General features: G+C 38.8%; 1 protein-coding gene across 22 annotated transcripts in view; it reads left to right on the top strand.

Annotated features, from left to right (window-relative positions):
- Window positions 1-27,572, top strand: part of MAST4 (microtubule associated serine/threonine kinase family member 4) — a 210,853-nt gene that overhangs the window by 156,319 nt on the left and 26,962 nt on the right. For all 22 annotated transcript variants that reach the window (XM_083703393.1, XM_083703394.1, XM_083703391.1 and 19 more), the window contains 11 exons: window positions 401-558; window positions 2,690-2,765; window positions 4,272-4,481; window positions 8,046-8,147; window positions 10,280-10,412; window positions 14,900-14,967; window positions 15,906-15,991; window positions 22,219-22,427; window positions 23,395-23,533; window positions 25,233-25,365; window positions 26,073-26,238. In XM_083703393.1, the coding sequence (XP_083559519.1) occupies window positions 401-558; window positions 2,690-2,765; window positions 4,272-4,481; window positions 8,046-8,147; window positions 10,280-10,412; window positions 14,900-14,967; window positions 15,906-15,991; window positions 22,219-22,427; window positions 23,395-23,533; window positions 25,233-25,365; window positions 26,073-26,238 (1,480 nt within the window). The remainder of the gene's footprint in view (window positions 1-400; window positions 559-2,689; window positions 2,766-4,271; window positions 4,482-8,045; window positions 8,148-10,279; window positions 10,413-14,899; window positions 14,968-15,905; window positions 15,992-22,218; window positions 22,428-23,394; window positions 23,534-25,232; window positions 25,366-26,072; window positions 26,239-27,572) is intronic.

Here is a 27,572-nt window from a genome sequence, read left to right as displayed (position 1 = left end):
CTGTAACTTTCCAACGCATCATCTTGATAAGTCACCTTCTGCACCAAATTATCTTTAAAGTTGCATTACAGCACAGCAAATCAAAAAGGATAGCTGTAGTTAATGGATGATCATGTTATACTAGTTTCATACATATGCTTAGCAGTTTTGTCTGTTTTAAATCCAAGGGCTGAGAGAATACACAGGAAGGGTCCTTGAAATTGCAAGGCTGTATCTGTACAGATGCATATAAAGTGTTTGTATGATGTTATTGCTTCTATAATCTCTTTAAGGTTGCCTTTTTATTTTCTGTGTTCAGAAAGTTTAGGAATAAGGAAGTTATTCTGTGTACAATCCAGACAAATGTTTAACATGACTTTAGGGTTATGGTACGAATTTATCTTCCACATGTTTATTGCAGTCATCCTGTTCCTCCCAAGAGAAGTTGCACCAGTTACCATACCAACCAACTCCAGACGAACTACATTTTTTGTCTAAACATTTCTGTGCCACTGAAAGCATTGCCAGTGATAATAGATGTAGGACCACTCAAATGCGGCCACGATCCAGAAGCCTGAGGTGGGTTGACCTGCCAGGAAATTGAAATGATACCTTCATGTGGAAACTCATGAGAAACTATACTTTTTATGCACGTTACTATAACATTGTTTTATATTTTGTTACTTTGTTTAAAAGCATTTCTAAATCTCTTAATATATTGGGCAGTCTTCATGAATGTAAAACATGAAAAACAATAAAGCAAAACAATAAATACGGAGATTCAAAACATACAAAAGGGTCCAAAATTGTGTGTCAGGGAAAGTCTGTATAAAACGGTATGTTGTTTTTGTTGTTGTTGTGCTTGTACTAATGTTTGAATTGCAGTAAAATATAGAGCTAATTGTGTCTTATGCTTTTTTAAAAAATGCACATTAGTTTTCAAATGGTCTTCCACTAGCCTCGCCCTTAGAAATGTGAAATCATGACCTTCACAATTAAGTTTATAATTTTCATTTCAGTTGCTTCTTAGCTTAATAATCTTCAAAATGTTCTCAGTATATCTATTGAAAAGATTGAAAATGTGCTGCGTGGCAACATAAATTATTCAGAATTCCTACCATCACAAAAAAGTATTTAGTTTAAATTTCTTCCTCTTCCAAAATTCTGAGTACATTATGGTGATTAATAAAAAAAAGCTACATTCACAATCTGTAGAGAATTAGACTACTTGTTGAGAAACCAAATTATAGGGTGATAGGTTTGCTCTTTTCAAGAGTTTGAAGTTCTCTTGTTCTCAGTAGAGGTGAAGCTTGTCAACAAAGAGAAAGAAATATACGTGATCTTTTCATTTGTTCAGAACTAAATCAAAATATTTAAGGCATTAGTTTAATATAAAGCTAGTGTCTCCAGAAACTACAACTTGCAGAGATTTCCTGCCTTAGCTCCATAGATTGAAATGTTACATTCTTCTGATTCCCAGTTACCTGAGAAGGATAAATTTTATTCTGACCTGTGTTGCATATATCCTGGAGGCTGTGGTCACTCTCTAGATTTAATGAAACAGCAGCTCCATATGAAAAAACAGTGAGTTGTAGTGTTAGTGTCAGCGTAAACAAGTCAGTCTAATGTAAACGGGCACTTTGCTCCTCTTGTACCACCCCAACTCCTTAATTTCCCTTAGCCATATAGAGGCTTGAGAGGGGACAAAATGCAATAAGCAAATAGATTCTGGATGAAGTAGAAGGAGGACAGTAGCTGGTAGAACCTGTCTAGAGTGACATAGCTGGTGCGCAAGAGTCACAACTGGGTCCTGTTATTCAGAGGTCAGTAGGCTCTGTTGCATAAAATGGAATTCTCCAATAGTCAACATGTATACTTATCCTGAAATTCTGTGTCTTTTGCACAGTCCCCCAACCCCCCAATGAAAACGCAGTGCAACTACATTACATTGTATTTCATTATATTGCATTACATCTTACAGAATTTGGCCACAGGCCTAACAAAACAGAGCAGAGATTCTACTTTAAAGATAGTTGATGAGGATTTAGTGATATGTGTGTATTAGAACCTGTTTCCCCAGTTCATGTAAACCTGCTTTATATAGTTTTAGAACCCGCAGAAGTTATTTTGATACAAGCGGCCTATCAGGTGCCTAGCCTTAGGAAATACATACTCGCTCGTTCTTCGTTTCTTATAAAGTAGGAAATGTGGAAGCAGCCTTTTGCATCTGCAGTATTTAGGAATTAGTTCAAAAATATTGTGCCCCTCAGACTAGCAAATCCATCATTAATTAAGTTAGTCTTAAAATGTCACAAGACACTGTTGATTTTGCTGCAGCAAAACTAACATGCCTACACCTCTGGAAACAGGGAGTGGACTGACTCCCAGCTCTTGAAAACATTGTTTTTATCAGTTTACAAAAAAGCATGTTCAGAGATCAAGCTGGCTGACATGGCAAGGTACAGGGGACAGGACATAAAACCAGGTTGGAGGGTTGACTAGAATGGAGTATTGCAGAGGAAGGCATGGCAGACAGACTAGAACAGTGACTAAGACCTCTTCACTCTGCCACATTTTGTTGCAGCCCCCCCTTGTCCTTTAGTAATAATAATACTGACTGCCTACAGAAGAGAGTACATAAATTATAGACCTCATTTTCAGTTCATTCAGTACAAGATCCAAGGGATGATTGGCTTTGCTTTATTTGCAGCCCTGGACGTTCTCCTGCCTGCTGTGACCATGAAATCATTATGATGAACCATGTATACAAAGAAAGATTCCCAAAGGTAAAGATGAATATTCACTGCATTCTAAAGCTGACTTGATAAGAAATCTGTGTTCTAAAAAAAGGTGTTCTGTTATATTTGGTATATCAGATTAATTTAAGCCAAAAATGCTATCATAAAGCAACAATATTCTTTAAAATATTTGTCAGCTGATCTGTCTCAGAAACAACCATGCCAAAGTTGCATTATAGTTCTCGTCGCTTTCCAAAAAGCTTTGGTTTTATGGTAACAGTTACACAGGGTACATAACTTTCTAGGAGGTTCTTTGGCAGTGTAAGATGCAATGACAGGACACAGAGCCCAGATAATTCCTTGCAAATACATGGAATCCTGGTGGAAGCAGCATGTATAACTTTGTGGAAGCAACTTTTGCAAGTGTGTGCTTTAGAAATATATGTTTATTTTTAGTGTAGATATTATTAGTATTGAATTATCAGAGTAACAGGGTTTTTTGTGATTGCTGTACAGTTATGAAATGGAATTGCTCTAGCATTCAGGAAGACCCATGTCTTAATTTTAAAAAGGAGGTTTTAAAAACCTGTCTTTTCTCAAAACATTTGATTTGTGCATTGGTGAGTTAACTGCATTTAACTGGAGTATGGTTGTTACTGCTTTATGCTAGTGGTTTTAATGTTGTTTGTTTCGCTGACTTGACTATGTGCTTTAAAAGGTTTTATAATGTACTACAGTCCATTTTGTGGAGGATTTCCTCTAAAGAGAGTATAAATCTCTTTTTAAAATGCCAGGTCGTTTGAAAGAGTGATAAAATTTTACCTCTTTCTACAGCCCAGTTTGCACACCACATTAAACCATAGTTTAAAAGAAGCTGATTTGATGTGAATGAGCAGTGTGCTGTTGTATGCTGGTCAAAAGTTTTCATGATACTCTTTCCCCACTCCTTCTGAACTGTAGCTAAAACAAGCTAAAGTGGTTACTTCTGGTGGTTTGTTTGGAGGAAACAAACCACAAGCCCCTGCTTTGGACTACATGACAAGTCGGAGTCTGGCTGGTTTTGTCCTCTGTGTGGTAGCAGCACAAACAGGAGAGGAGTGCCACAAGAACTTTTGAGTAATGTACACAAGCACATTGCTTGTTCACATTAAACCATAGCTGGTTTTAAACTATGTTTTCATGTAACGTGAAAGCCAGGCTAGTATGTATGGCCTATATGATCACCATCTGTGGCCTTTTTAGAAATGGGCAGGATATATATTCAAATAAATTTATTAAAGATTCCCTTTGGTTACAAAAGTACATGCATTGTCTCTTTTTAATGCATTTTTTATTCTCCTATGTGGGTGTTGTTGCCTGGTTGGTTTGTTGGTTGTAAGTTGCTTTATCCCTGGGGAAGATAAAGCAACTATCCAATCAATCAATCAATCAATCAATCAATCAAATAAGTTTACAGGTTCAATAAACTTCTATTTTGTCTTGCAAGGATTTTAATTTAAATCTTAAGTATGTTTAATAGCTTCTTGATTAAACCCATAAAACTTATTTTGATAGGCTACTGCTCAGATGGAAGAGCGACTTCAGGAGATTATCACCAACCACTCTCCTGATAACGTCCTTCCCTTGGCAGATGGAGTTCTCAGTTTCACCCACCACCAGATCATTGAGCTGGCTCGTGATTGCTTGGATAAATCTCATCAGGGCCTCATCACCTCACGATACTTCTTTGAGTTACAGCACAAATTGGATAAGCTCCTACAAGAGGTATGAACCACATAAATACAGTTTAGAAATTGCTGAGTTATGTTAGTTGAAGAAAATGCAGCTCTGGAGATAGTTATGGCAACTGACCTATAAAAATAAATACATAAGACATGTACAGCTCTTTAAGTGGGTCTGGTCAGTTCAGTGACCTTCGCGGTTGTCTAAGGGACCTTAAAGCATATGACTATATAATTGGTATATGAAGTATCTGAAAGCTAGCTTATTTTATCCTAGAATGTAATTTAGGCAGTCCCTCTGTGCCTCAGATGAAATAGTCTTATACTCTCCTCTGTTGTAGACAAGAGGAATATTATATCCAAGTTAAATTTTGTCCAGTCTAATAATTTCCGCTAATTTTATCCAATCTAGTAATAATTGTGTGGTTAAGGAAAAGCTATACAAAAGAATGTGAATGTGAAATTCATTAGACTTGCAGAAGGCATTGAAAATCTGCATTACATGTACCAAGCCCTTCCACCAGCCAGATTTCCTCTTAGTATATTTCACCCTTTCTCCTTGGGTAAGAAAGCCTCCTCCATCCACCATGTTGGCAAGGTGGCTCAAAGTGTATAATTGTATCATTCATTTGCCTCCACCCATCAAGAGTTTTGCTCATTCAGCAAGAGCAGCAGCATTTTCCTTAAATGTGCCTCTGCAGAAAGTCAATCAGTTGGCTACATGGGTTAGTCCCAGTATCTTTTTAAGCCTTATAAGGTGGATTTTTATGCTTTGGCCAAGACAGCATTCATGATACATGTTTTATAGCAGGGGTCAGCAAAGTATTTGTGGCTTGGGCTGGTTCTCGGTCCTGCATATGCTGTGGTGGGCTGAAGTGTGTGCACACGCACACGCAAACACTACTTCCTGTGCTCCTTCTGGTGCGGAGGAGGCGTTCGCAGCTTCCTATTGGCTGCAGGAGCTTCCTGCAGTCAATGGGAAGCTGGCTAGCATCGCGGAAGGTGGTCCCTGCTCTGTTCCGCACTGGCTTAGTGTGGCACACGGGAGCCAACCGAGCAGGTGGCGGGGGTCCATGGGCCGGTTAAACAACCCCCATGGGCCACTTGTAGCATGTTCTCCTAGTTCAGAAGGCAAACCTCCATTTTAAAATTATTTCCCCCACTTTGCCTTGCATGAATCAGCTTAGATATATCACACCTGATGCCATTTACATGCTTGAGGGAAGAGACCATTGGTCCTTATCTGTGAATTTGTTTACTGTATCATTGAACATTTTGATGAAGGCAAAATTATTACATGTAGTTTAAAGGTATCACAGAACTGGGTATGTATGCCATCTGTCCAAGTACAATGTGAAATAATATTTCTGAATTGTCCATGGTCAAGTGCTATTAAAATGTTAGCAAAAATAATAATGTTTTTGAATAATGCTTGAATTTTTAAGTATATTTTGGGATTTTAAAAAAAGGCTTGGGTTTGCACAATGTTTGGTAAAATTAAATTATTGATAAGATAATTGATTCCAAAGTGCACTTTTAAACAGTATCTTTGAGCTCAAACTGAGCTTTTATGGTTTTTATTTAGGTGTCCTTTATTCCCCAGTATGAAAACTCCCATTTTTGCTACCTTTATAGTGTTCATTTCAACATAAATCCTTGCAGGAATGCCTGCTGTTTGCCGGAACTAAATTGTGGGAACACACTTTGGGTTTCTGATGATGCAATTGTTGTCAGTTCCCAGCTGTGACATTCAGTGGATAGCTGTGTCTCCTGCTGCTTCGCACATTGTTATTGCTTTGCATGGCTAAGGGAAGTCACAAGGCATCTGAGCAGCTTGATTTAGCTGACATATTTGTATTAAGGTCAAGGTCAATTTGAGTTTAATGTTTTCTTGGAGCAACCTCCTTTTACTTTCCTGGGATCTTTTTGTCTACAAGCTCACCTAGTATTGCAGGTTTAAGCATCTGATACAAATAGTAATGCATTCAGCATACTAATGTTTGCCAGACTGGAATAGTGAAAATCATTTCTCCCGTTTTGTTTCTTCTCTCAAATTTGCCATACAATAAAATGCAATAATCTATACATACTGCCTTTCAACTACAAGGTGTTTAAAAATCCTATCCTGAACTTAATTTTTCATATTGTTTTAATTAAGAGTTAACATGTATGGGATTTTAACTCACAAGTAAAAAAAATTTTGAAAAGTAAGTCTCTAGTAATGCAATCAACCATCTAACTTGGATTGATTCAGGTTCACACTTGTGGATATCTACCAGTACACAGGAGAATAAGTTGTGAATGTAATTTGAACTTTATCCTGCAGCTTCTATTATTCAGACAAAGAAGTGCCTTTTTTACGATATGAACAAAGGAGCATCAATATCCTTCAGACAGGAGAAGCAACATATGGCTTCTTTGCATTCATTAGGTCTCTGAAAGTCTATTCTTTGTTACTAGACAAAAAAAAGTTTGAAAGAAATTTGGAATGCAGTACAAAACCTCTTCCAATTTCTTTCCCAAGCTTTTTCTTTCTTCAAAAAAGTGCTCTTTTTGTTCCCATTCTTTCACATTATACTTTCAATTTCTTTTCTGATCATCTACTGAATTTGCCATCCCAGTAATTCTGCTTAGATTACTCACCTGCTATTTTTCCCCATGTACATTTTATTTGCTGCTGCTTCCACAGATAGAGGTAAAATGTTTACTCCTAAGGCAGATGATTGCACAGCTCAGATCTAAGGAAATTTGCTCTCATCCAGCAGTGGCAGTCCATGTGCAGAAGCAAGATTCCATCTATAGATTGCTTTGCTAAACATAATCTGTAAGCACATAAACATACAGTGTTGGGTTTTTTTTTAATAAAAAAAAATCTTGAATCCAGCACCTATGCTATTCCAGCAGTGATTCTTAATGAACTGAATTCATATTTCTACCACTAGTATACAGTTGGACAGATGTTCACCCTGAGATACACATAGCAATGGCAAGATTCAAATGTAAGAACTAACTAGTTTGTACTGTCAATCCTGACATTACAGTTCATTGTTTGGGGTGGTAGGGTGCACCGGTGCCTGCATTAATATGGTTTGGCGTTAGCTGAGCTACCAAACAGTTAGCATTGATTTAGCTATATGACTTACCTATAAATGTTATCCTTGTTTTTTCAGTAAATCCAGAGCAATTTATGATAACATTCAAAACAAAATTAAAGAAGAACTCCTCACAAAACCATTTCCTTACAAGCCCTCTTAAAACTAATCTGCCAAATATGTGTACCAACTATGGGTTTCCTTCTACAGCATGACTATTCTACTAAGCTTTCTCTTGCACTTGCACTAAGACGCTCCCCTTACATAGGAGATGGATGGACACACACACACACACACACAGACACACACACAGACACAGGTCGTGCATTTAACAACAGAGGCATTGGTATTACTTGTGTCAACATGGTGGCTATGTTGAGATGGTAACCCATGTAACTGTAGAAATTATTGTGTTGGAAGAATATACAGTTCATTTCACTGTATTACGTTTGGTTTGTCATATTAATTCTTTCTCTATGTCTGTAGATAACATCAAGTCTCTTTTTCTTTATCAGGCCCAAGAACGATCAGAAAGTGGAGAACTGGCATTTATTAAGCAGCTCGTCCGAAAGATTCTTATTGTCATAGCACGTCCTGCTCGCTTACTGGAATGTTTGGTAAGATTATGCTTATTTTAATCAGTTGGGTTGCCATTGAAGGTCAGTGGAAGGGCTCCAATGAATGAGTGCTTTTCATTCAATATTGTTGCTTTTAGTACATTTTTTAGTATGCCCCCCCCAAAAAAAAACAATGAATTGCAGTCTTAGATTGGGATTCTGTGTAAGCATTCAATAGTGGTGAAATTGTTTTTTATTTGCCTTTCTTGATCTCTGGGAGCAAGTGAGTGAAAGCTAGGAAAATAAAATGCAAATGTTTGAACCATGTGGTCTGTGGATTGAATGCATATGTTCTGCTGTATCTACTCTATTGGTTTATTGAAAGATAGTGTTTTGGCTGGTAGGTGTGTAGTGTTTTTACGCCCTTTGTTTATCTTTTGACATTTTTAAAGTTAAGGTTTTATTTCTTCACAAGTATAGGTTTCTGTGTATTATTACCTGTATGCCAGAAGTCCATGCTCTTATATTTTAGATTAATGATTATATATATACCTGTTTGGGAGACACTCTGCAGGTCTCCGTGAAATCAGTTGCTTACCGTGGAAAAAGATTGCAGCCAGCCTCATATTTTACTAAGCTTCCAAGTGGCTTATCACTTCATGTATTTATAGGTGTTTGGGATGAGGGTCATGGTGAAGAAAGCTTATTAGGAGCGATAGGTGAATTCTCTAGTGGTCTGGTTTGGAATGGGTCCATTTAAATCAGATTATTTTAATGGATGTCTGCTAAATGTCCCAAACAAATACTATATAAAATCAGATTTATTTCCAAGTTTATTAGGCATGAGTATTTTCCTCACAATGTAATTAGGGATGAAATGGGGCCTAGAGATTTCCCTGCCACACCCATTTATGTGGGGTGGGGGCAGCAGAAAAAAGGTGTTGCAGAAAAAAGGTGTTGCCTCTAGTAGTAGTAATAGTAGTGGTAGTAGTAGCAGTTGTTATTTTACAATTTTTATCGAAGTAATTCAAACAAAGCAATGCAATAAAAATAATGGAACTACAAATACAAATAAACGAAACGAAAAAGCAGTTCAGTATAGCTGGGAGAGACTTAAATCATATGAGGAAAGGTTACAACGTTTTAGAAAAAGGCAAGTAAGTGGGAGCATGATGGAGGTGTATAAGGAGCAAATAAATTTTGCATCAGCTGTTAGGTGGCTCTTACCCAGTGCACATCAGCGTCGACTGCTGTCACAGATATCCCTTTTAGGGGTCTTGTATGCACTTCCATTTTAGGACTGTCTTCTGTTTTGAAAGAGAGAGGGAGAGGTGGTTTTGATGAAACAGACTGATAAAAATGGGGAAAAATAAATCACCTTCAATACATCAGTTCCATCACAAAATGATTAGCTGGAGGTTTGTGGGGGAGAGAGAGAGAGAGAGAGAGAGAGAGAGAGAGAGAGAGTCTACAGCTGGCTTTGGCACTGAAAGGATTTTGCCTTCCCCATATCAGTAATCAGTCATAGGTGCTAATAGAACTTTAACTTGTCACCATGTTTGTTGTGAGCATTGAGGAGAGGCAGGACTGAGGAGGATCACCATAAGAAGTCTTGCGGGAGTCACACGATGGCCCCAGGTTGGAGAGCTGCTTTTGGCCACAACATACCCAGGTTGCTCACAGAACCCTCAGAAGGGGCCATAGTAGGCTTAGGAGTCAGAAAACTCCCTGAAGATTTACACTCAGGATGGTGACGGGGCAGCAATGTCAGCCAACAAACAGGTTGCTCAGTGTTTGGATCGTTGCAAAACTCTGGCAAGCTGTAATCAATAAAGCTGCCTTCAGTCAGTCTACATTTAGTCATTGCCCCAAACAATAGAACTCACTGTGCACGGTACACAAATATATATGAACGGAAACCTTTGAATTGCAAAAGGAAAATAATGTGAAATCTGCTAGAATAAAACTGAAATAATTGGAATTTGTACACTCTCTAAAGTTTAGATTTTGTTGTTCTTTCCCTTTGATTGCAATGATAAGCCATTCCACAATGGTTGTGGCAGTGGTGGTGTTTTCAGCATGTGGGGATGCTATGCATCAAAATTGTTATCATAAGAAAGGCATCTTAATGACTTGCAACCAAATTAAGTAAACACAGAAGATCTCTGCAGTGATTTTTCTTTTCTTTTTAGGAATTTGATCCTGAGGAATTTTACTATCTTCTTGAAGCTGCTGAAGGACATGCAAAAGAGGGACAGGGCATTAAAACTGACATTCCTAGATATATTATCAGTCAACTGGGATTGAATAAGGATCCTTTGGAAGGTATGAGAATGCAATGGACTAATAATAAACAGCTCTTAAGTCAAGTTTATTATGTTAGCTGGTTCTACTTTCTTTATCTAGTTTACTTCAATCTTTATAATGATGTACAAACAGCATGGAATAAAATATATAATATTTTATCTATCAAGTGTTAGAAAATAGCAAGTTGTTAGGAAGAAAAAGGAAGATAAAGGATAAAGCCAGTTCATTTTTTCATCTCAGGAGGTGCATTGCTGATAAAGGAAGATACGACTGAGCTTCTCAATGCCTCCCCTCATTAAATGTTTTCATGGTGGAAATTTGTGGTGCGACGTTTAGTGGTTTTGAGAAAAGCAGGGACAGCTGCAGGTGAGGTCAAGTCATAGGGCAGGATAAACGAAGGATTATGTGAATATAAGTTATGTTAGAGCATATCAAAACATTCTTGGATAGTCTGGATAATTTTAATATGATTCACTCAAAGAACCAGAAAGAAGTCATTGGGCAAATCTCAAAAGTAAAGGGGGTAGCAGCATAGATAAAAGTAACGCTTTTGAGATGGGGTTTTGTATGTTAATCTGATTTAAAAGAAAATTTCAGGGCAGTCCAGAGGTATGAAGTAAGTGTGCATAGAATTTCAGCCTTATATTTAAGTAAGTGATCACACTCTCTATCCTTGTATTTATATAGAACGAGCCACACAGAAATCTGTCTCTAAGCAGATACAATTCTTCAGAACAAAAGACATATAGACTACATGGCCAAAGCTTTTGGATTATGGTCCTAGGTTGCTATTGACTACTTAGTTTTATACCAAAACGTTAAATATGGCATGCATTCCTCTCTAGGAAATGTATTAACCTCCCATGGGAAACAGTTAGGTTAGTCTTCTTGCCTATTTAAATCAGCAGAGCAAATTGCCCTGGTTTAAAACAATAGTTGGGACGCGGGTGGCGCTGTGGGTTAAAGCCTCAGCACCTAGGACTTGCCGATCGAAAGGTCAGCGGTTCGAATCCCCGCGGCGGGGTGCGCTCCCGTTGCTCGGTCCCAGCGCCTGCCAACCTAGCAGTTCAAAAGCACCCTGGGTGCAAGTAGATAAATAGGGACCACTTACTAGCGGGAAGGTAAACGGCGTTCCGTGTGCTGCGCTGGCTTGCCAGATGCAGCTTGTCACGCTGGCCACGTGACCCGGAAGTGTCTGCGGACAGCGCTGGCCCCCCGGCCTATAGAGTGAGATGGGCGCACAACCCTAGAGTCTGTCAAGACTGGCCCGTACGGGCAGGGGTACCTTTACCTTTACCTTTAAAACAATAGTTTGGTTGGCACGTGGGGATAGAACATGGAAATAACCACTTATTGACCTTCTTTAGTATTCTTTAGTATTTTTGAAGGATGAGGACAGCTTGTAAAGGTAAAGGTAAAGGTACCCCTGCCCGTACGGGCCAGTCGTGTCCGACTCTAGGGTTGTGCGCTCATCTCACTTAAGAGGCTGGGAGCCAGCGCTGTCTGGAGACACTTCCAGGTTACGTGGCCAGCGTGATGAAGCTGCTCTGGCAAGCCAGCACCAGCGCAGCACATGGAAACGCCGTTTACCTTCCCGCTATAAAGCGGTACCTATTTATCAACTTGCACTTGGGGGTGCGTTCGAACTGCTAGGTGGGCAGGAGCTGGGACCGAAAGACGGGAGCTCACCCTACCGTGGGGATTCGAACCGCCGACCATACGATCTGCAAGTCCTAGACACTGAGGTTTTACCCACAGCGCCACCCACGTCCCTTGAGGACAGCTTGACTTCCCCGCAAAAACATGCAGTACCTGTTTGCGTACAGATTCTTAAATAATTTAGCCACATAGTTAATTTATTGCAAGGTTTCATTTCTTCAGGCTAATCAAACAGTGATTTAAGCCCACTTGCCTTTTTAATGTTAAAACCGTATAAACAAAATTAGACTTTGAATAGGATTGTACTGTAATTACTGTATTTTTTGCCCCATAGGGCGCTCCGGCCCATAGGGTGCACTGGCCCATAGGGCGCACCTAGTTTTGGGGGGCGGAAATAAAGAATAAAAAATAAAGAAAAAAAAGCTTCCCCGACCCCAGCCCCCCAGAACAGGCTGCTATCTGCAAGCCTAGGAAGCCCGGTGGGAAGTCGTGCCGGTCTCCCCAGGCTTGTGGATATCTTCCCGAAGCCCGGGGCGCGTGCCCCAGGCTTCGGGATGCAGGCAGCTCTCCGCAAGCTGTGGGAGCCCGGTGCGCTCCCCAGGTTTCGGGCTGCAGGCTGCTGTCCGCAAGCCTTGGGAGCCCGGCGGGAACTCCTGTGGGCTCCCAAGGCTTGTGGATAGCTTCCTGAAGCCTGGAGAGCGAGAGGGGTCGGTGCGCACCAACCCCTCTCGCTCTCCAGGCTTCAGCGAAAGCCTGCATTCTCCCCATAGGATGCACATACATTTCCCCTTCATTTTTGGAGGGGAAAAAGTGTGTCCTATAGGGCGAAAAATACGGTATGTATGTTACAACAACATTAGCATGCAGTGGTGCTTTCTGTTGCATAGTTCTGAAACTTATCTAAAGAAACATGCGATCCCATCTGCAGATTTTGAAGTTTGTTAATAATTTCAGTGGTATGTAAATTCAGACACATTGAAATAAAAGTTCAATAAGTATAGTTCCCCTATGAAACTATAGGGGAGACTCCCGTTGCTCTGTCCCAGCTTCTGATAAGCTAGCAGTTAGAAAGCATGCCAGTGCAAATAGATAAATAGGTACCGCTGTGGCGGGAAATAAACAGCATTTCTGTGCGCTCTGGTTTCCGTCACGGTGCTCTGTTGCACCAGAAGTGGTTTAGTCATGCTGGCCATATGATCCAGAAAGCTGTCTGTGGTCAAATGCTGGCTCCTAAAAGCAAGATGAGCGCCACACCCCATAGTTGCCTTTGACTGGACTTAACCATCCAGGGGTCCTTTACCTTTACCTTTTACCTTCATTGTTAGTATCAGGTCAGCTCTAGTTGACTAATTTATAAAAACAAGTTTATAAGAAGGATATATTTTCAGTTGTAAGCGAGTGAGCCTCTTAATACGACAATGAAATTTGTTTTCCAGTAATTGTGCTTAGGATTTCAGCCTTTATGTTTTTCCTCCTTTTTGTTATAGTTTCTAAAGTATCTTTTCTTCAAGTGAAATGATGCATGCAGTACTTCAAGATAATGCCAGATAACCTATACTGTACTGAAAGCAATAGCACAACAGATTCATCATTTATTGGAGCCTGGTTGTTGTATTTCAGAAATGTTCCCTGGGGAGAAATGTTTCCCCATGGCTTTTAAATTACCATCTTTACCTTTTTGAATCATGAGTCTTTAGAAATGGTTTAAATCAATGGAATAAAAAAGCAGATGTTTAATGGTATTTAGATGAGTTTTAAAAAATGTCTTCAGGCATTGCAAAATGGTTCCTTAACTTCCTGCTTCAAAAGCTGACTCGTGGTTTCATACCATTACTACCTACTGTTTACAAATAATGTGTGTTTCTCAGATAATGGTTATTTTGCAAAAGTAATGTTTAAAACGGAACCATTTTAATTTTCTTATTTATGAATATAATTTTTGGATTGAGAAGGTTGTCAAAGTACATTAATGGCTTAGGTCTTGCCAAGCCAAAAAAAAGCGCATGGGAAAACTCACTCTCAGCAGTTCCATGATAAAATCCCATATTTTTTAACTTACTAGTAAAGCTAATACGAAGTTTTTATTGTTGTTGTAGGTGGCCTTAACTTAAGTGAGAAAACATGTTGGCTTTCATTTAAAAGAAACACCTACATGCATTCTTGACTTGGATTGTATTAATGATTTCGTGTGTGTGTGTGTGTGTGTGTGTGTGTTTAGTTTATGAATTGGTTTTTGCTGTTATGGGATGGTTTCCTTTGTGTTTTATTTTTTAAAGCTGATGTGAGGATGGCTACCGTTGGAGGCAGCTGAAAACCACAGGAGGGGAGAGTGCTCTTGTGCTCAAATCCTGCTTGTTGGTTTCCCACAGGCAACTGTTTAGTCACTGTGAGAACAGGATGCTGAGCTAGATGGACTGTTGGCCTGATCCACCGGGCTCTTTAAGAACATAAGAAGAGCCTGCTGGATCAGGCCAATAGCCCAATATTGACATGTACATACTATGAATTGGATCCTGATATGCGCTCAGTGGAGGTACACTAGTGCTGGACAAATGGGGCGAGGTGGAGATTTTTGCCATTTCCTCTTTTCCAACCACCGTAAAATTTTATCAGGGAGGTAAAAAATACATTTTTTAACTATTGCTTTCATTAGCGTGACTTTGTATTATTAGTTCTTACACCAGTTTAAATGAAGATGTAGTTGAACTTCAAAGTGTTATGCCTTAAGTAAATTGTATTTCCCTGTATCAGTTAAAACATTGCACCCTCTGTCTTTTAGCCCATTATTTTAATAAATATTCAAACTCTATTCTTAAAATATAGTGTACTTTGTTTTTATATTGTAGAAATAGCCCAGCTAGCAAACTATGACAGTGGAACTGCAGCAACTCCAGAAACTGATGAATCAGTTAGTGTAAGTCTTTTGCTACGTTGGCCTATGTTTTCTTATAATGAGTTCAAAATAAACAGTTGGCTGTATTGTTTCATTTCATTATCTTATAAAAGTGTGCAGCATACATTCTACAGTGGTGCCCCGCAAGACGAACGCCTCGCAAGACGGAAAACCCGCTAGACGAAAGGGTTTTCCGTTTTGGAGGCGCTTTGCAAAACGAATTTCTTTATGGGCTTGCTTCGCAAGACGAAAATGTCTTGCGAGTTCCTGCAGGTTTTTCCCCCTTTCCCCCCCTTTTCCTAAGCCGCTAAGCCGCTTATCAGCTGATCCGCTGATAAGCCGCTTAACAGCTGATCGCTAAAAGCCGCTAAACCGCTAATAGCGCTAATCCGCTAAGCTGACAATGGGCTTGCTTTGCAAGACGAAAAAACTGCTATACGAAGAGCCTCACGGAACGGATTAATTTCGTCTTGCGAGGCACCACTGTATTTGTCTTTAGTAATCAATATAAATGTAGCAATTATATGAGAAATTAGTTTGGAGGGTTACTTTCTTTATTCTCTTATTTATGTATTTAGTTGTAATCAAAGACCACTCTTTGTTGACAAAATTATTTTGGCTTTATAGTAATATAAAAAATAAAAATAAGTAGTTTGTGCATTTTGTGAAATAGAAGAGAATGATTATCTGCACCGCCATTCTATTCATTAATCAAGCAATTTGTCCAGTAAGAGAGCACTTCTAGAACTCAGCACCTAGACATTCTGTTGTTGTGCCCATAACCTAGGTTTAAGGTGCCATTTAGCTCCTAGCTTTCACATCTCAGTTTCTAACACTGGTTTTAAGTAGACCCACTTCGTATACAGTGGTATATACTATGGTTTATACTTTGTATACCACTGTATATTGCAACTTTTTATGCCTAGTGTAACTGGATTTTTTTTCTTTTTCTTTTAAAGAGTTCCAATGCATCCCTTAAACTTAAAAGAAAGCCTCGTGAAAGTGATTTTGAGACAATTAAGCTGATTAGTAATGGAGCATATGGGTGAGTACTCTTATAATAAATAAGGCTCATAGCTTTTGCATGCAGGTTTGTATACTGTTCAAAATGAAACTGCTTACTTCTTGGCTGGTAAACAAGTTTGTATAGAAAAATGTAATTAAATAATTCTTCTATGTTGGTAATGAAATGACTAGCTCTTAAATGGGGAAAGGGGTTCCCATTTTATTATTATTATTTTATCTTTGGTACAACTTCTGCTTAAAATAGTCTCTTTATCTTGCATAATATGCAGCATGTGCATAAAGCGTATGTTGAAATCATTTGGCTTTTTCATTTTTTTTCATTGTTTAGTGTTAACAAAACACATTCATTGGTTTTCTTTATTTGTTTGGGTTATTAATGCTAAGTTCAGAAGGTTAGAATTCTGATCCCCTGTGTTCAGTCAAATTGGACCACTATTTCCAAGTAAAAAGGTAGCACTTACTAATAACTTAGCTGTTAAGAATTTTAGTACCATTAAACAATAATTATACTATTTCTTTTGTGGATGCAAAGCAATAAACTGTTTCACAGGCACTTAATGCTGTTTATTACTAGTATAAACTGAAAATAAAGTTAATGTTGTCAGACAACATTTTTCCTTTTGGTGTTTTCCAGGCCATTAATTTTCTGCAGTCCCATAAATAAGGGAGGTCTAGCTTATGGTTCATTGATTTATTTTCAGAAATGTCACCGGGTATATTTTTCTGATGTAGTTCATTAATGTTTTTATTATGATAGTGTAACATGCTGTTTCTTCCAAATGGAAGCATTTTGATCGAACCAAATATGTATGTATATAAAAAGGTAAAGGGACCCCTGACCATTAGGTCCAGTTGTGGAATACTCTGGGGTTGCGGCTGTAACTGGCCGAGGGAGCTGGTGTTTGTCCGCAGACAGTTTTTCCGGGTCATGTGACCAGCATGACTAAGCCACTTCTGGCGAACCAGAGCAGCACACGGAAACACAGTTTACCTTCCCGCCAGAGCGGTACCTATTTATCTACTTGCACTTGACGTGCTTTCGAACTGCTAGGTTGGCAGGAGCAGGGACCGAGCAATGGGAGCTCACCCCATCGTGGGGATTCGAACCGCCAACATTCTGATCTTTATTTGTTTGGTTCTGTTATGGAATTAGGTGCCTTCATTAGAGAGCCTACATGCTGTGTTTCAAAATATAATTCTTGATTTTGGCATAAATTTATCAGATTTACTAAGTTTGATCAATTAAACATGTGAGCCTTTTCCCTAAGTTTCAGTAAGTATGTATTTTAAAAGCTGGGTGAGAACTGGAGGAATAGATTCATTTGTATGGGGGAATAAATTCATTCATGTGAATTAAAATACTTTATATCACATCAGATACACTAGGCTATTGGGAATGAATAGTTGAGAATATTCAAGAAGTTAAACAAGCTGTGAATCAGTAAACATGTAGGATGCAGGCCAAGTCATTAATATCTTCACAAGCTGTCTTGTCTTAGACTTTCCTCTGTAAGCCAAATCTTGTGTTTCTTGTGCATAAATTGTTTATTGTTGCAAATGCAATGTGTTCTCTCCCCCCCTCCCCAATTATTTTAACCTCAGAACAGAAGTTTCATTCACAATTGTTGCACTTGCTTAATCCCTCATCGGTATGCTTTGGTGAAACAGTTCAATAGCTATTTCTAGTTTTGTTGAAGGTTACATAAATACAGTTGCTGTGCACTACAATTAGGTATTCTCGAGACTTTGCTAGTGAGCAGCAGGGAAATAAACATATGTGGCTGATACATACACAAAATAATTAACAAAACCTATTGTTGGTTGTGTTGCTTTAAGTTTGATAGGGGTGATGCTCTTTCGCTTTTGGGATTAAAGGAACAGTGCTTTTTCTCATTTTTCCTAGTAGAATAGGAAGCATTTCTAAATAAACTATCTAATTTGTAGAGATTACTATTAGCATTGTGGGGAAAATATTTCAGATCTTGTTTTTGCCAGTGTAGGGACACTTCTGCCCTATTCTCATCCTAATGAGCCATCCATAATGGGTTAGATCTAGACAAGGAGGCGGGGATTATTTTTGCCCCTTTCCTCTGCAGCCCCCACCTTTACATTGTTCCAGAGCAAGGGTCAACAAACCTTTTCAGCAGGGGGCCAGTCCACTGTCCCTCAGACTTTGTGGGAAGCCGGACTATATTTTGAAAAAATAATAATGAATGAATTCCTATGCCCCACAAATAACCCAGAGATGCATTTTAAATAAAAGGGCACATTCTACTCATGTGAAAACACGCTGGGACGGATTTAAAAGGCGATTGGGCTGGATCTGGCCCCCAGGCCTTAGTTTATCTACCCATGTTCCAGAGGGTATCCCAATCTCTTAAGCAGTGGCATAGATTTTGGGGCGGATTAGGGGGTGGCAGGCAGAAGTAGGAATCTGAGAAAATTGCCTCCTCTTCCCCAGGTCCTCCAGCTGGCCACTACCCTGCATCCTGTGTTTTCTGAGGCATATTTTGGAAAATATATTCTCAACAGGAGCTCCATTTGGGTGTAAGGCATGTGTTTTTTAATAAAAGGGAAATAAATTAATTAACATTATTAATTTATTTAAATGCCAGTGGAGGACAATTTGATTAAAAAGGGAGCACAGAAATCTTTAATGCAAATAAATAAATGAACTGCCCTAAATATGGTGCTCTTAATGAAGTTTTTTGGCCTGTAAACTGACTGAAAGCAGGAAAATACTTATTTTATATGTAAAAAGACGTTTTTCTAAGGTTAAATCAGTCAAGTGAAAGAAGGAAAGCATCACTGTGTTTTTGTTTATGTTTATCAAGATGTTGTGCAGACATAGTTGGCTGATAAACAGCTCTTCTTTCTGATGCTCAGATTTAAAAGACACTTACCTTATGTTTGGCCATTAGCGTTCCAATGTAGTTTGACTAGATTCCAAAGAACAGATTTGTGAACAAGGGAGTGAACCTGAGGTACTTTGGACTGCTACTGCAAAACTGCTTGTCTCTATTTAGCACTAGCAATGACTGCAAAGGAAACCAGATGTCAGTCTCTGGATGTGTGTGATTTTCTGCTGTGTGTACATGCCCATTGGCTGAATCTTGACCTATATGCATGAGTTTCTCATAGCATTCCACTTAAAAAAAGAAAACTTTATCAAAAACAGTATGGATAAACAAATATGTGGCTGGATTCAGACATACACATACTTTAGAGTAGACCTATAATAATACGTCCCATTGATTCCAATGGGTCTGTTCTTAAGTACATCTGGATCCACCCTATAGAATTAAATAGAAGATGTAATAATGAAAATGAGGTGAGGGAGAATTGGAAAAAAGCAAATTAGATTAGGAAAATCAGTAATGTTAACTGTAATGTGGAACCCTCACAAAAGAATCACTTGATTTCAAATGTACAGTCGTACCTCAGGTTACATACGCTTCAGGTTACAGATGCTTCAGGTTACAGACTTCGCTAACCCAGAAATAGTACCTCGGGTTAAGAACTTTGCTTCAGGATGAGAACAGAAATCGTGCTCCGGCGGTGCGGCAGCAGCGGTAGGCCCCATTAGCTAAAGTGGTGCTTCAGGTTAAGAACAGTTTCAGGTTAAGAACGGACCTCCGGAACGAATTAAGTACTTAACCCGAGGTACCACTGTAGCTGGTCTGTGCAATAATTAAATTTGTTCCACAGTGTCATCTGCTGTGCAGTTTCTCTCATGCCATATTAATGGTACTTGTGGTCTTGAGTATGTGGTTATATGCCATATAGCATTTATCTTTAAATTTTGTTAGAGTGGTTAAGCAACCATACTGTGTATGGTGTATAGCCTATTCATTCTTTCACACAACTAATTTCCATTATTGCTTAGACTCTATACAACCTGGACATCTTTAAAACGGGTTTAGACTAAATATTGTATAAAATTATCAGTAGCTATGAATCATGATGATTGTGTATTGCCTCCAGTGTTGGAGCTACCTTCCCCCTGAGACCAGTTGCTGGGGTTAATGGGCAGGAGAGGGCTCTTGCACTATTGCCCTGCTTGTGTGGTTCCCATAGATCTGTAGTTGGCCACCATAGGAACATAATTTTGGACAAGGAAGGCCTTTGGTCTTATACAGCAGGGCTCATTTAAGAGTGTGTATACACTATACAGGCAGCTCCCCGTTTATGCGGAGGTTACATTCTGAGGCACCACATGTGTCGGTGAAATAAAGTATAATTGAAACCCATTGAAAAAGCCTGCAAACACCCCGCCCTGCTTCCCCGCCCCACCTCTGTTCTGCCCTTTTAATGACATTTCAGTGATGTATTTATGATGTTTCTGAAGGTTCGGCACAATGTGCACATACACGATTGCACACATATTGAATGCGTGTAAGTAGGGGGCTGCCTGTACCTTTAAAGCAAATTTGAAGCACATTCTTTCCCTCAAATAATTATGGGCACTGTGGATTGTCAAGGGTGCTGGGAATTGTAACTCTGTGAGATATAAACTCCATTGCCCAGAATTCTTTGAGGAGGAAAATGTACTTCAAATGTTCTTTAAAGGTGTAGCATGTATGAAGCCTTATATTCTTATGCACAATCAGTTGATTAATTAATTGTTTAGTTTTCAGGGTATTGGGGATGAGTCCAAATTCCGACCTCCCTAAACTTTCCTGTTTGTGGAAACTTTACAGAGCAGCGGGCCACTGTAGCATTTGTAACCCTCCTCCTACACATGGTGGCTGGAGCAGTAGGTGGTTGGCAGGCAGATTGCTCTGAGAGCCTTGAAGTGGCACAGTATTAGGGCCAAGATCAGATCTGATGCCACCACATCACTACAGTAGGGCCAGGTTGGCATCTGGCAGATCACAGATCGACCCAGCCCTGCCCCCGGACAGTCCCATTTGAAGGTGTTCTGGTGGCTGTTGCTAGCAAGGATCCTGTTTGCCTGCATGTTTGGCAGGAAGAAGTGGAAGCTCCTTGCCAGCAGAGTGTTGCTGGTATCACTCTGCAGGTGGTGACCAGCAGGAGGCCAGCAGGGCTGCTGGAGGGACATCTCTATCCCGTCCACCGCACTCCCAGACAAAGCAGAGCAGGGTGGATTGCTCTTGCCTTTTTACAAACTTAATGCAAATGATGAGGGCCACTTTCCTGTATATATGATAAACAAGAGCTCACCGCATTGAAATCAAAGAGAAGAGTTCAAGGCTGAACAGGGCAAATAATTCATGTTCAAAGAAGAGGGTTTGTAGTGCAGAGAAACAAATGGGATAAAGAACATAAACTATATGGAAGGATTAAATATGTTTATGCCATAATTTCTGTGGCCAGCAGCAAGGAAATGAACTTTATTGATTGAGTGTGTGGACACACACACACACACACACACACACACACACACACACACATTCTGACGGGATTGCGAGGAGCAGAAGCCAGTTTCAAAACGTTATTGGGCTGAGTCACATGGCTTCATTAAAGGAAGTACAAAGGATGTAATATGATTCATATTTTGCCTAAGGTGCTATGTCGTCCTGATTTCAGTGTGGTGCAATCTCTTTTGTCTGCTCCAACACTTAAATGGGAATGGTGCTGTCAGAATGAGAGAAATTAAGAGAAAGTGTATCTTAAGAAATGTTCCTGTAGTGGTAATAAGGGATAGAACTTTGACTATGTGGAAAAGATAATGCTGATGTTATTTTTAAAAGATTGTGAGGATACAAATAAAAATAAACATAATTCAGCCCATATTCAGAAATATATAGGGGTCTGAACTTGAGTGGAGTTTGATCAGAGGTTGGAAGGCTTCTGTGTAGCAGCCATGATGTCAGCGAACTCCAGATTGACTCAGCCACAGCACAGCTGCCTTAGTAGTGATAAATTTTATTCATTGGTAATGTCTAGGATAGTGGGTGTACCACTTTCACAATTTGGAAAGAAAAGCTGTCTCATCATGAAGCTCTCACCCTCCCTCCTTTGTGTTCAAGATTTCATCCTTAAGAGTCAAAGGTGGAGTCATAAATATGATGCACACTCGCAGAGTAAGCAGTCTCAGGTTTAATTATTATATTGCGCCATAATAGTTTCCCCCCATCATAAAGCCTTTTAGTGAGTACTGACAAAAACATGAAGTGGCAACTTAGGTCAGAAATTGAATCCTGGAATTCTAGCATAGTGTGCATTAGAAGTAGTAGATTTAAAAACAATCTCATCCTGATTCTTTCTCTCTTTTCTTTTCAGTGCTGTTTATTTGGTGCGGTATAAAGAAACCAGACAGAGGTTTGCAATGAAGAAGATTAACAAACAGAATCTCATTCTTCGAAACCAGATTCAGCAGGCTTTTGTTGAGCGTGATATCCTGACATTTGCAGAAAATCCATTTGTAGTCAGCATGTACTGTTCCTTTGAAGCTAGACGTCATTTATGCATGGTCATGGAATATGTAGAAGGTACAGTATTGTTCTACATCCAGTGGCATGCGTAGTGTAATACTGGAAGATGATAATATTTTTACCTTACAGATTCCCATTCTTCAGTGTCCACAATGCACACTAGAAATTAGGGATGACAAGATAGAAGATAAATCCCACTAATTCATAATGTTCACCTTCTTAAAAGGCAGGGCGCGTTATAAGGGCTGATCTGAAATTACTCCCAGATTTTCCTTGTAGCATATTGAGAGGTCATTGGGGGAGTGCAAAATGGTTAGGGGTAGTTAGGGGTGATGAGACACTTTGCTTACTATGACGATGGTTCTGTGTTCTTTCCCCCCTTTCCTTTTTTTTTAAGCTGTAGAAGAAAACCAGCAACCACCAGCTGAGGTAGTTGAGTGGGGAGGCTTATGGGGTTGGTGACGGAATTGGACCATGTTGTACTTAATACCTGGAAAGCTATGTGGTCTGATTCAGAAATAAATGAGCTTGTTATTTGGTTTGGGTTAGTTGGGCTCGGTTATGAATCAAGCTCCTCAGGAGGATTCACCCATCAGTATTATAAGTAGATAAGATAGGTTGCTTACTCACACACCCCCTCCATGTGTTCTCATGCTTCTGCTAGTGCCAGATGTTCATACTGAAATAGAACTTTTCTTCCTTGTCCGTGTTTCTATGAGTGAATTTGCATAAATCCTTTGGTAAAGGGTAAATATTAAAAAGAGATACGCATACCTAAAACGTTCAACATTGGTTTCTTTAACTAATTTGAGTGTATGTAACACAATTTTAAAAAAATATTAGTTTATTTTTTGTGATGTAAAGTGGCAAAAAAGTCCTATTACTATAATAGTTTCTATTACAGTCAACATGTCTGCTCACAGTCTTAAGGATACACTGTTCTTAATTATAATTGTGTGTCAAACTGAATCCTGAAACATCTCTTCAGTGTGGAATAGGTTTAATAATACACATTATATTTCAGGTGGAGATTGTGCTACTTTAATGAAAAATATGGGACCTCTGCCTGTAGACATGGCCAGAATGTATTTTGCAGAGACTGTTCTGGCATTGGAGTATCTCCACAACTATGGAATAGTACACAGGGATTTGAAACCAGATAAGTATGTATATAGCATGTAACTAATAGTTGCTTGAAAAACTAATGATATCGTATATGAAGCCTCTGGGCAAAGTGAAATGAAGTGTAGTGTAGTTTGCATGGTTTTCCTCTTCTGTGGTTTATATGTGTACTACTCTATGTGTACAGGTGGCGCTGTGGGTTAAAGCCTCAGCGCCTAGGACTTGCCGATCGAAAGGTCGGTGGTTCGAATCCCTGCGGCAGGGTGCGCTCCTGCTGCTCGGTCCCAGCGCCTGCCAACCTAGCAGTTCGAAAGCACCTCCGGGTGCAAGTAGATAAATAGGGACCGCTTACCAGCGGGAAGGTAAACGGCGTTTCCGTGTGCGGCTCTGGCTCGCCAGAGCAGCGATGTCATGCTGGCCACGTGACCCGGAAGTGTCTCCGGACAGCGCTGGCCCCTGGCCTCTTAAGTGAGATGGGCGCACAACCCCAGAGTCTGTCAAGACTGGCCCGTATGGGCAGGGGTACCTTTACCTTTACCTTTTACTCATTTCATATTACATATTGAATGACTTCCAGGGTTTTAATTTTATTTTAATGGGCTTGTGTCCATGTAATAAAATTTTATTGATAGATAAATTCAGAATATAATCATTTAACTGCTTTGTTTCTTTTTAAAAGAACTGCAATTATAGTGAATTTGTTGACTAGTTCCTCTTTTATTTTTAACTCGTTGCATCAGTACGTTTCAAGGAGGTATTCCAGTCATAGTCCATAGCTAAGGGCAACAGTTGTTTATATGCTTTATCCACCATTTGACACTTGTTAAGTATTGCAGTTTCTTCATGTGTCAGATCATGAAAATGTTTGCAGACTCACCTTTGGATAATAATGGTCCAGTTAAGAGGGTTAAAGCTTTTCTCAGGTGTGGATTATTTTAAACAAGAGCTGAATGAAGACACTTCAGAATTTTCAAAGTTAGCTTTTTTAGAGCTGTCAAAAAACAAATGTGTTTTGTCGCATTCTTGTAGTATGATGGCCACCATCTATGGAGAAACATCTTTATTTAGTTTCCATAGTTTTGGATTTCTTTTTGCTTCCTACTACTAAATGAAGGAAAAATGCAAATCCTATTACTTCTTGTTATAGTTACCATAACTTTATAAATGCTTTCCCTCTTCCCCAGTTTATATGCATATTTATTCACCTCTTTGTAGACATCTTCAATTTCTTCTATGATGATTTGAGGCCTATAACTTTATTATAAGATTTAATAAAGCCTAATTACCAGCTCTATTTGCACATTTATTCATGCATAGGGCACTCAGTGTGGCAGCATGAGTGGAGTTGCACTTCTGGCCCTAAGGTTGGTGCCACAAGGCCATTCTGATCTTGATGTGTTGTCTGAAAAGGAATGAGATTTCGAAATTATACCCATTGGAGAGATCAATCACACTGCTACTTCCATTGAATTATTCTTTATACCTACTAATTGGCTGTGCTATTATGGGACTGTGACATTCTCACTAGCAGTACTCCGGAAAGAGAGTCTAAGACCCCACATAACACATCCTGTATCCCTTGCCAGTTGTCATATCCATTTGCTGGCTTTATTCCAACAAATTTAATGATATACTGTGACTGTAATGTGAGTTTAAATTTATGTGTTACAGCGAAAACATTATGCTGTTACAGCAGTGAAGTAGAAAGTAATAGTAATCTACTATCATTCTCATTTGCAGTTTACTGGTAACTTCCATGGGGCATATAAAGTTAACAGATTTTGGACTATCTAAGGTTGGCCTCATGAGTATGACCACCAATCTTTATGAGGGTCACATTGAGAAGGATGCTAGAGAATTTCTGGATAAACAGGTAAGAGATGTGTGGTTCCTTTTGTATTTGCAGAACACTTTAGAAATTAGATAAACTGCAAATTGTGTAGATGCTTTTTTATTTCTATAGTGTTGTTACAAATCTATATGTAAGAGTTACCTTTACTGTTCTAGACTTTCCCTCCTTCAATTATGGTCTATTAATAAGATGAATGATCTAATTGTGAACAAGTGAGATTGTAAGAGAGACAAATGGAAAGTTGTTTTTATAAAGAATTCAGGAGTCTCAGCAGAGTACTTGTGGAACTCATGATGCATTGCACAATCAAGGGTGCTAAAAATCCTAGCTATGGCCCATTTCCCTTTAAGCATGCCTCATTACCATTTGCCCACAATCTGTTCACTGTAAGAGTTACTTAAGGTAAATCCATTGCAGTTTTCATGTTATAATAAGGAGCCAATTGTGCTTAGTATAAATATATGTAATTTACTGTGACTTCACATTAGCAAACAACACACATAAAGTATTTTTTCATGCTTTCAGTTGAGATCTGAATTGCAGTTGAATTTTGCATTTAGTTGCTTGAGTGCTTTCATCAGAAAAGTTGAAATACATGCAGCCAAAAAGAAAGTCATGGCAAAATTTGTAATTCTCAATATGTTTCTTTTAACACATTGATTGCAATCAACTTACAGTTTTATGCACAGAAATATAATTCAGGTTTGCTTTTCTTCTCTCACGTTTAGGTCTGTGGCACGCCAGAATATATTGCTCCAGAAGTAATTCTAAGACAGGGCTATGGCAAGCCAGTGGACTGGTGGTCTATGGGAATTATTCTTTATGAGTTTCTTGTTGGGTGTGTTCCTTTTTTTGGTGATACACCGGAGGAGCTATTTGGACAAGTAATCAGTGGTAAATATCAGAAAAGTTGAATTATTATCCTTAAAACCATCCTCTCTAAGAATTGCCACTTGGGTCAATGTTCAGTCAGGCCTTTGTGGGCCAGGGGAGCTTCCAGGAAAAATGACATATATTTCAGTGTAAGAACCACTTAAATCCATATTGCTTACTAACATATTTGACACAATTAAAAATGTAATTGTCTATATAATGCCCCAGAATTACAATACTGGTATGTGAACTTGTGAAACAGAGCAAGACTGAATTCAGCGGATATCATTATAATTTGATAATATTACAGTGCTTACATTTAATATTTCTATAATGCTTAATATGTAGGAAGCACTTTACAATATATAAAAATTCAGAGCAATTTTCGTCAGCAGTCTGTCAATCTAAGGCATGAAATGATCAAAGAAATAGAAAGAGGAAGGAACAAAAAGAAGAGTATCAGTGCTGGTGAGCAAGAATATGATCAGGAAAAAAATTAGAAGAGTCATACTAGAAAAGGAAGAGGAAAATGTTTTTTAAAAGGAAAAGAGAGTTAGTCACAAAGAAGAGGATAAATACTTTAATCAGAAAGGAACTATTATCTGGATAGTTAATACTTTTGGAGCTAGTACTGTCTTTTCAGCCATTAATTTTAAAAATCAGCAAAAAAAAAAAGGTTGATATGTACTTAATTTGCATAAATGGGAAAATGCCTAAGGGCACAATGCAATAAATTAACAGAAATGTAATAAAACCCTAAAACAAATGTCTCCCAAATAATAAATAATGGGGAAAAGAAGGATTCAAATGCAGTTCACAGATTGTTAATGATTTCACTAGTGGCCGTTACAGTATAATGTTATTTCTGTAACAGCTGTTCTTCTTTCATTTAAAATTCAATAACCTTTTAGATCTTAACCTGCAGGCCGGCCCTAAGTATTGTTATGCAGCTTGTGGCAAAACTAAATGATAATTAAACAGTATCTATCTCTATCCTACCTGCTGTTCCCTTATATTTTCCAGATGCAAAACATGTAGATGGCCACAGTTTATGCCAAATGCTTACTAGAATGACATTTCTTTTACTAGTTGTTTCCCGATCCATTCTATAAAATGCAATGAAAAGGTACACTAGTGAAGTGAACAGGGGAGGCGAGGCTGCAATTATGTCTATGTTCTATTAGATCTTCCAGCTAGGCATGCTTGTAATCTAATGAAATAGATTTGTTGGTTGCCTACAGTAAATAACCTCTTTATACAATATATTAGCTGTTTATAGATTTAAAAACATACTGTTTTTTTGGGACAATCAAATGTTTAATTAAAACAAGCAGTTGTTGTTTTTGATCCCTGAG

The sequence above is a fragment of the Podarcis gaigeae genome, assembly GCF_964106915.1.
Source record: "Podarcis gaigeae genome assembly, chromosome: 11".
Lineage (NCBI taxonomy): Eukaryota > Metazoa > Chordata > Lepidosauria > Squamata > Lacertidae > Podarcis > Podarcis gaigeae.
The sequence above is the reverse complement of the archived record's forward strand: the minus strand, read 5'-3'. Positions and strand labels throughout refer to the sequence as shown.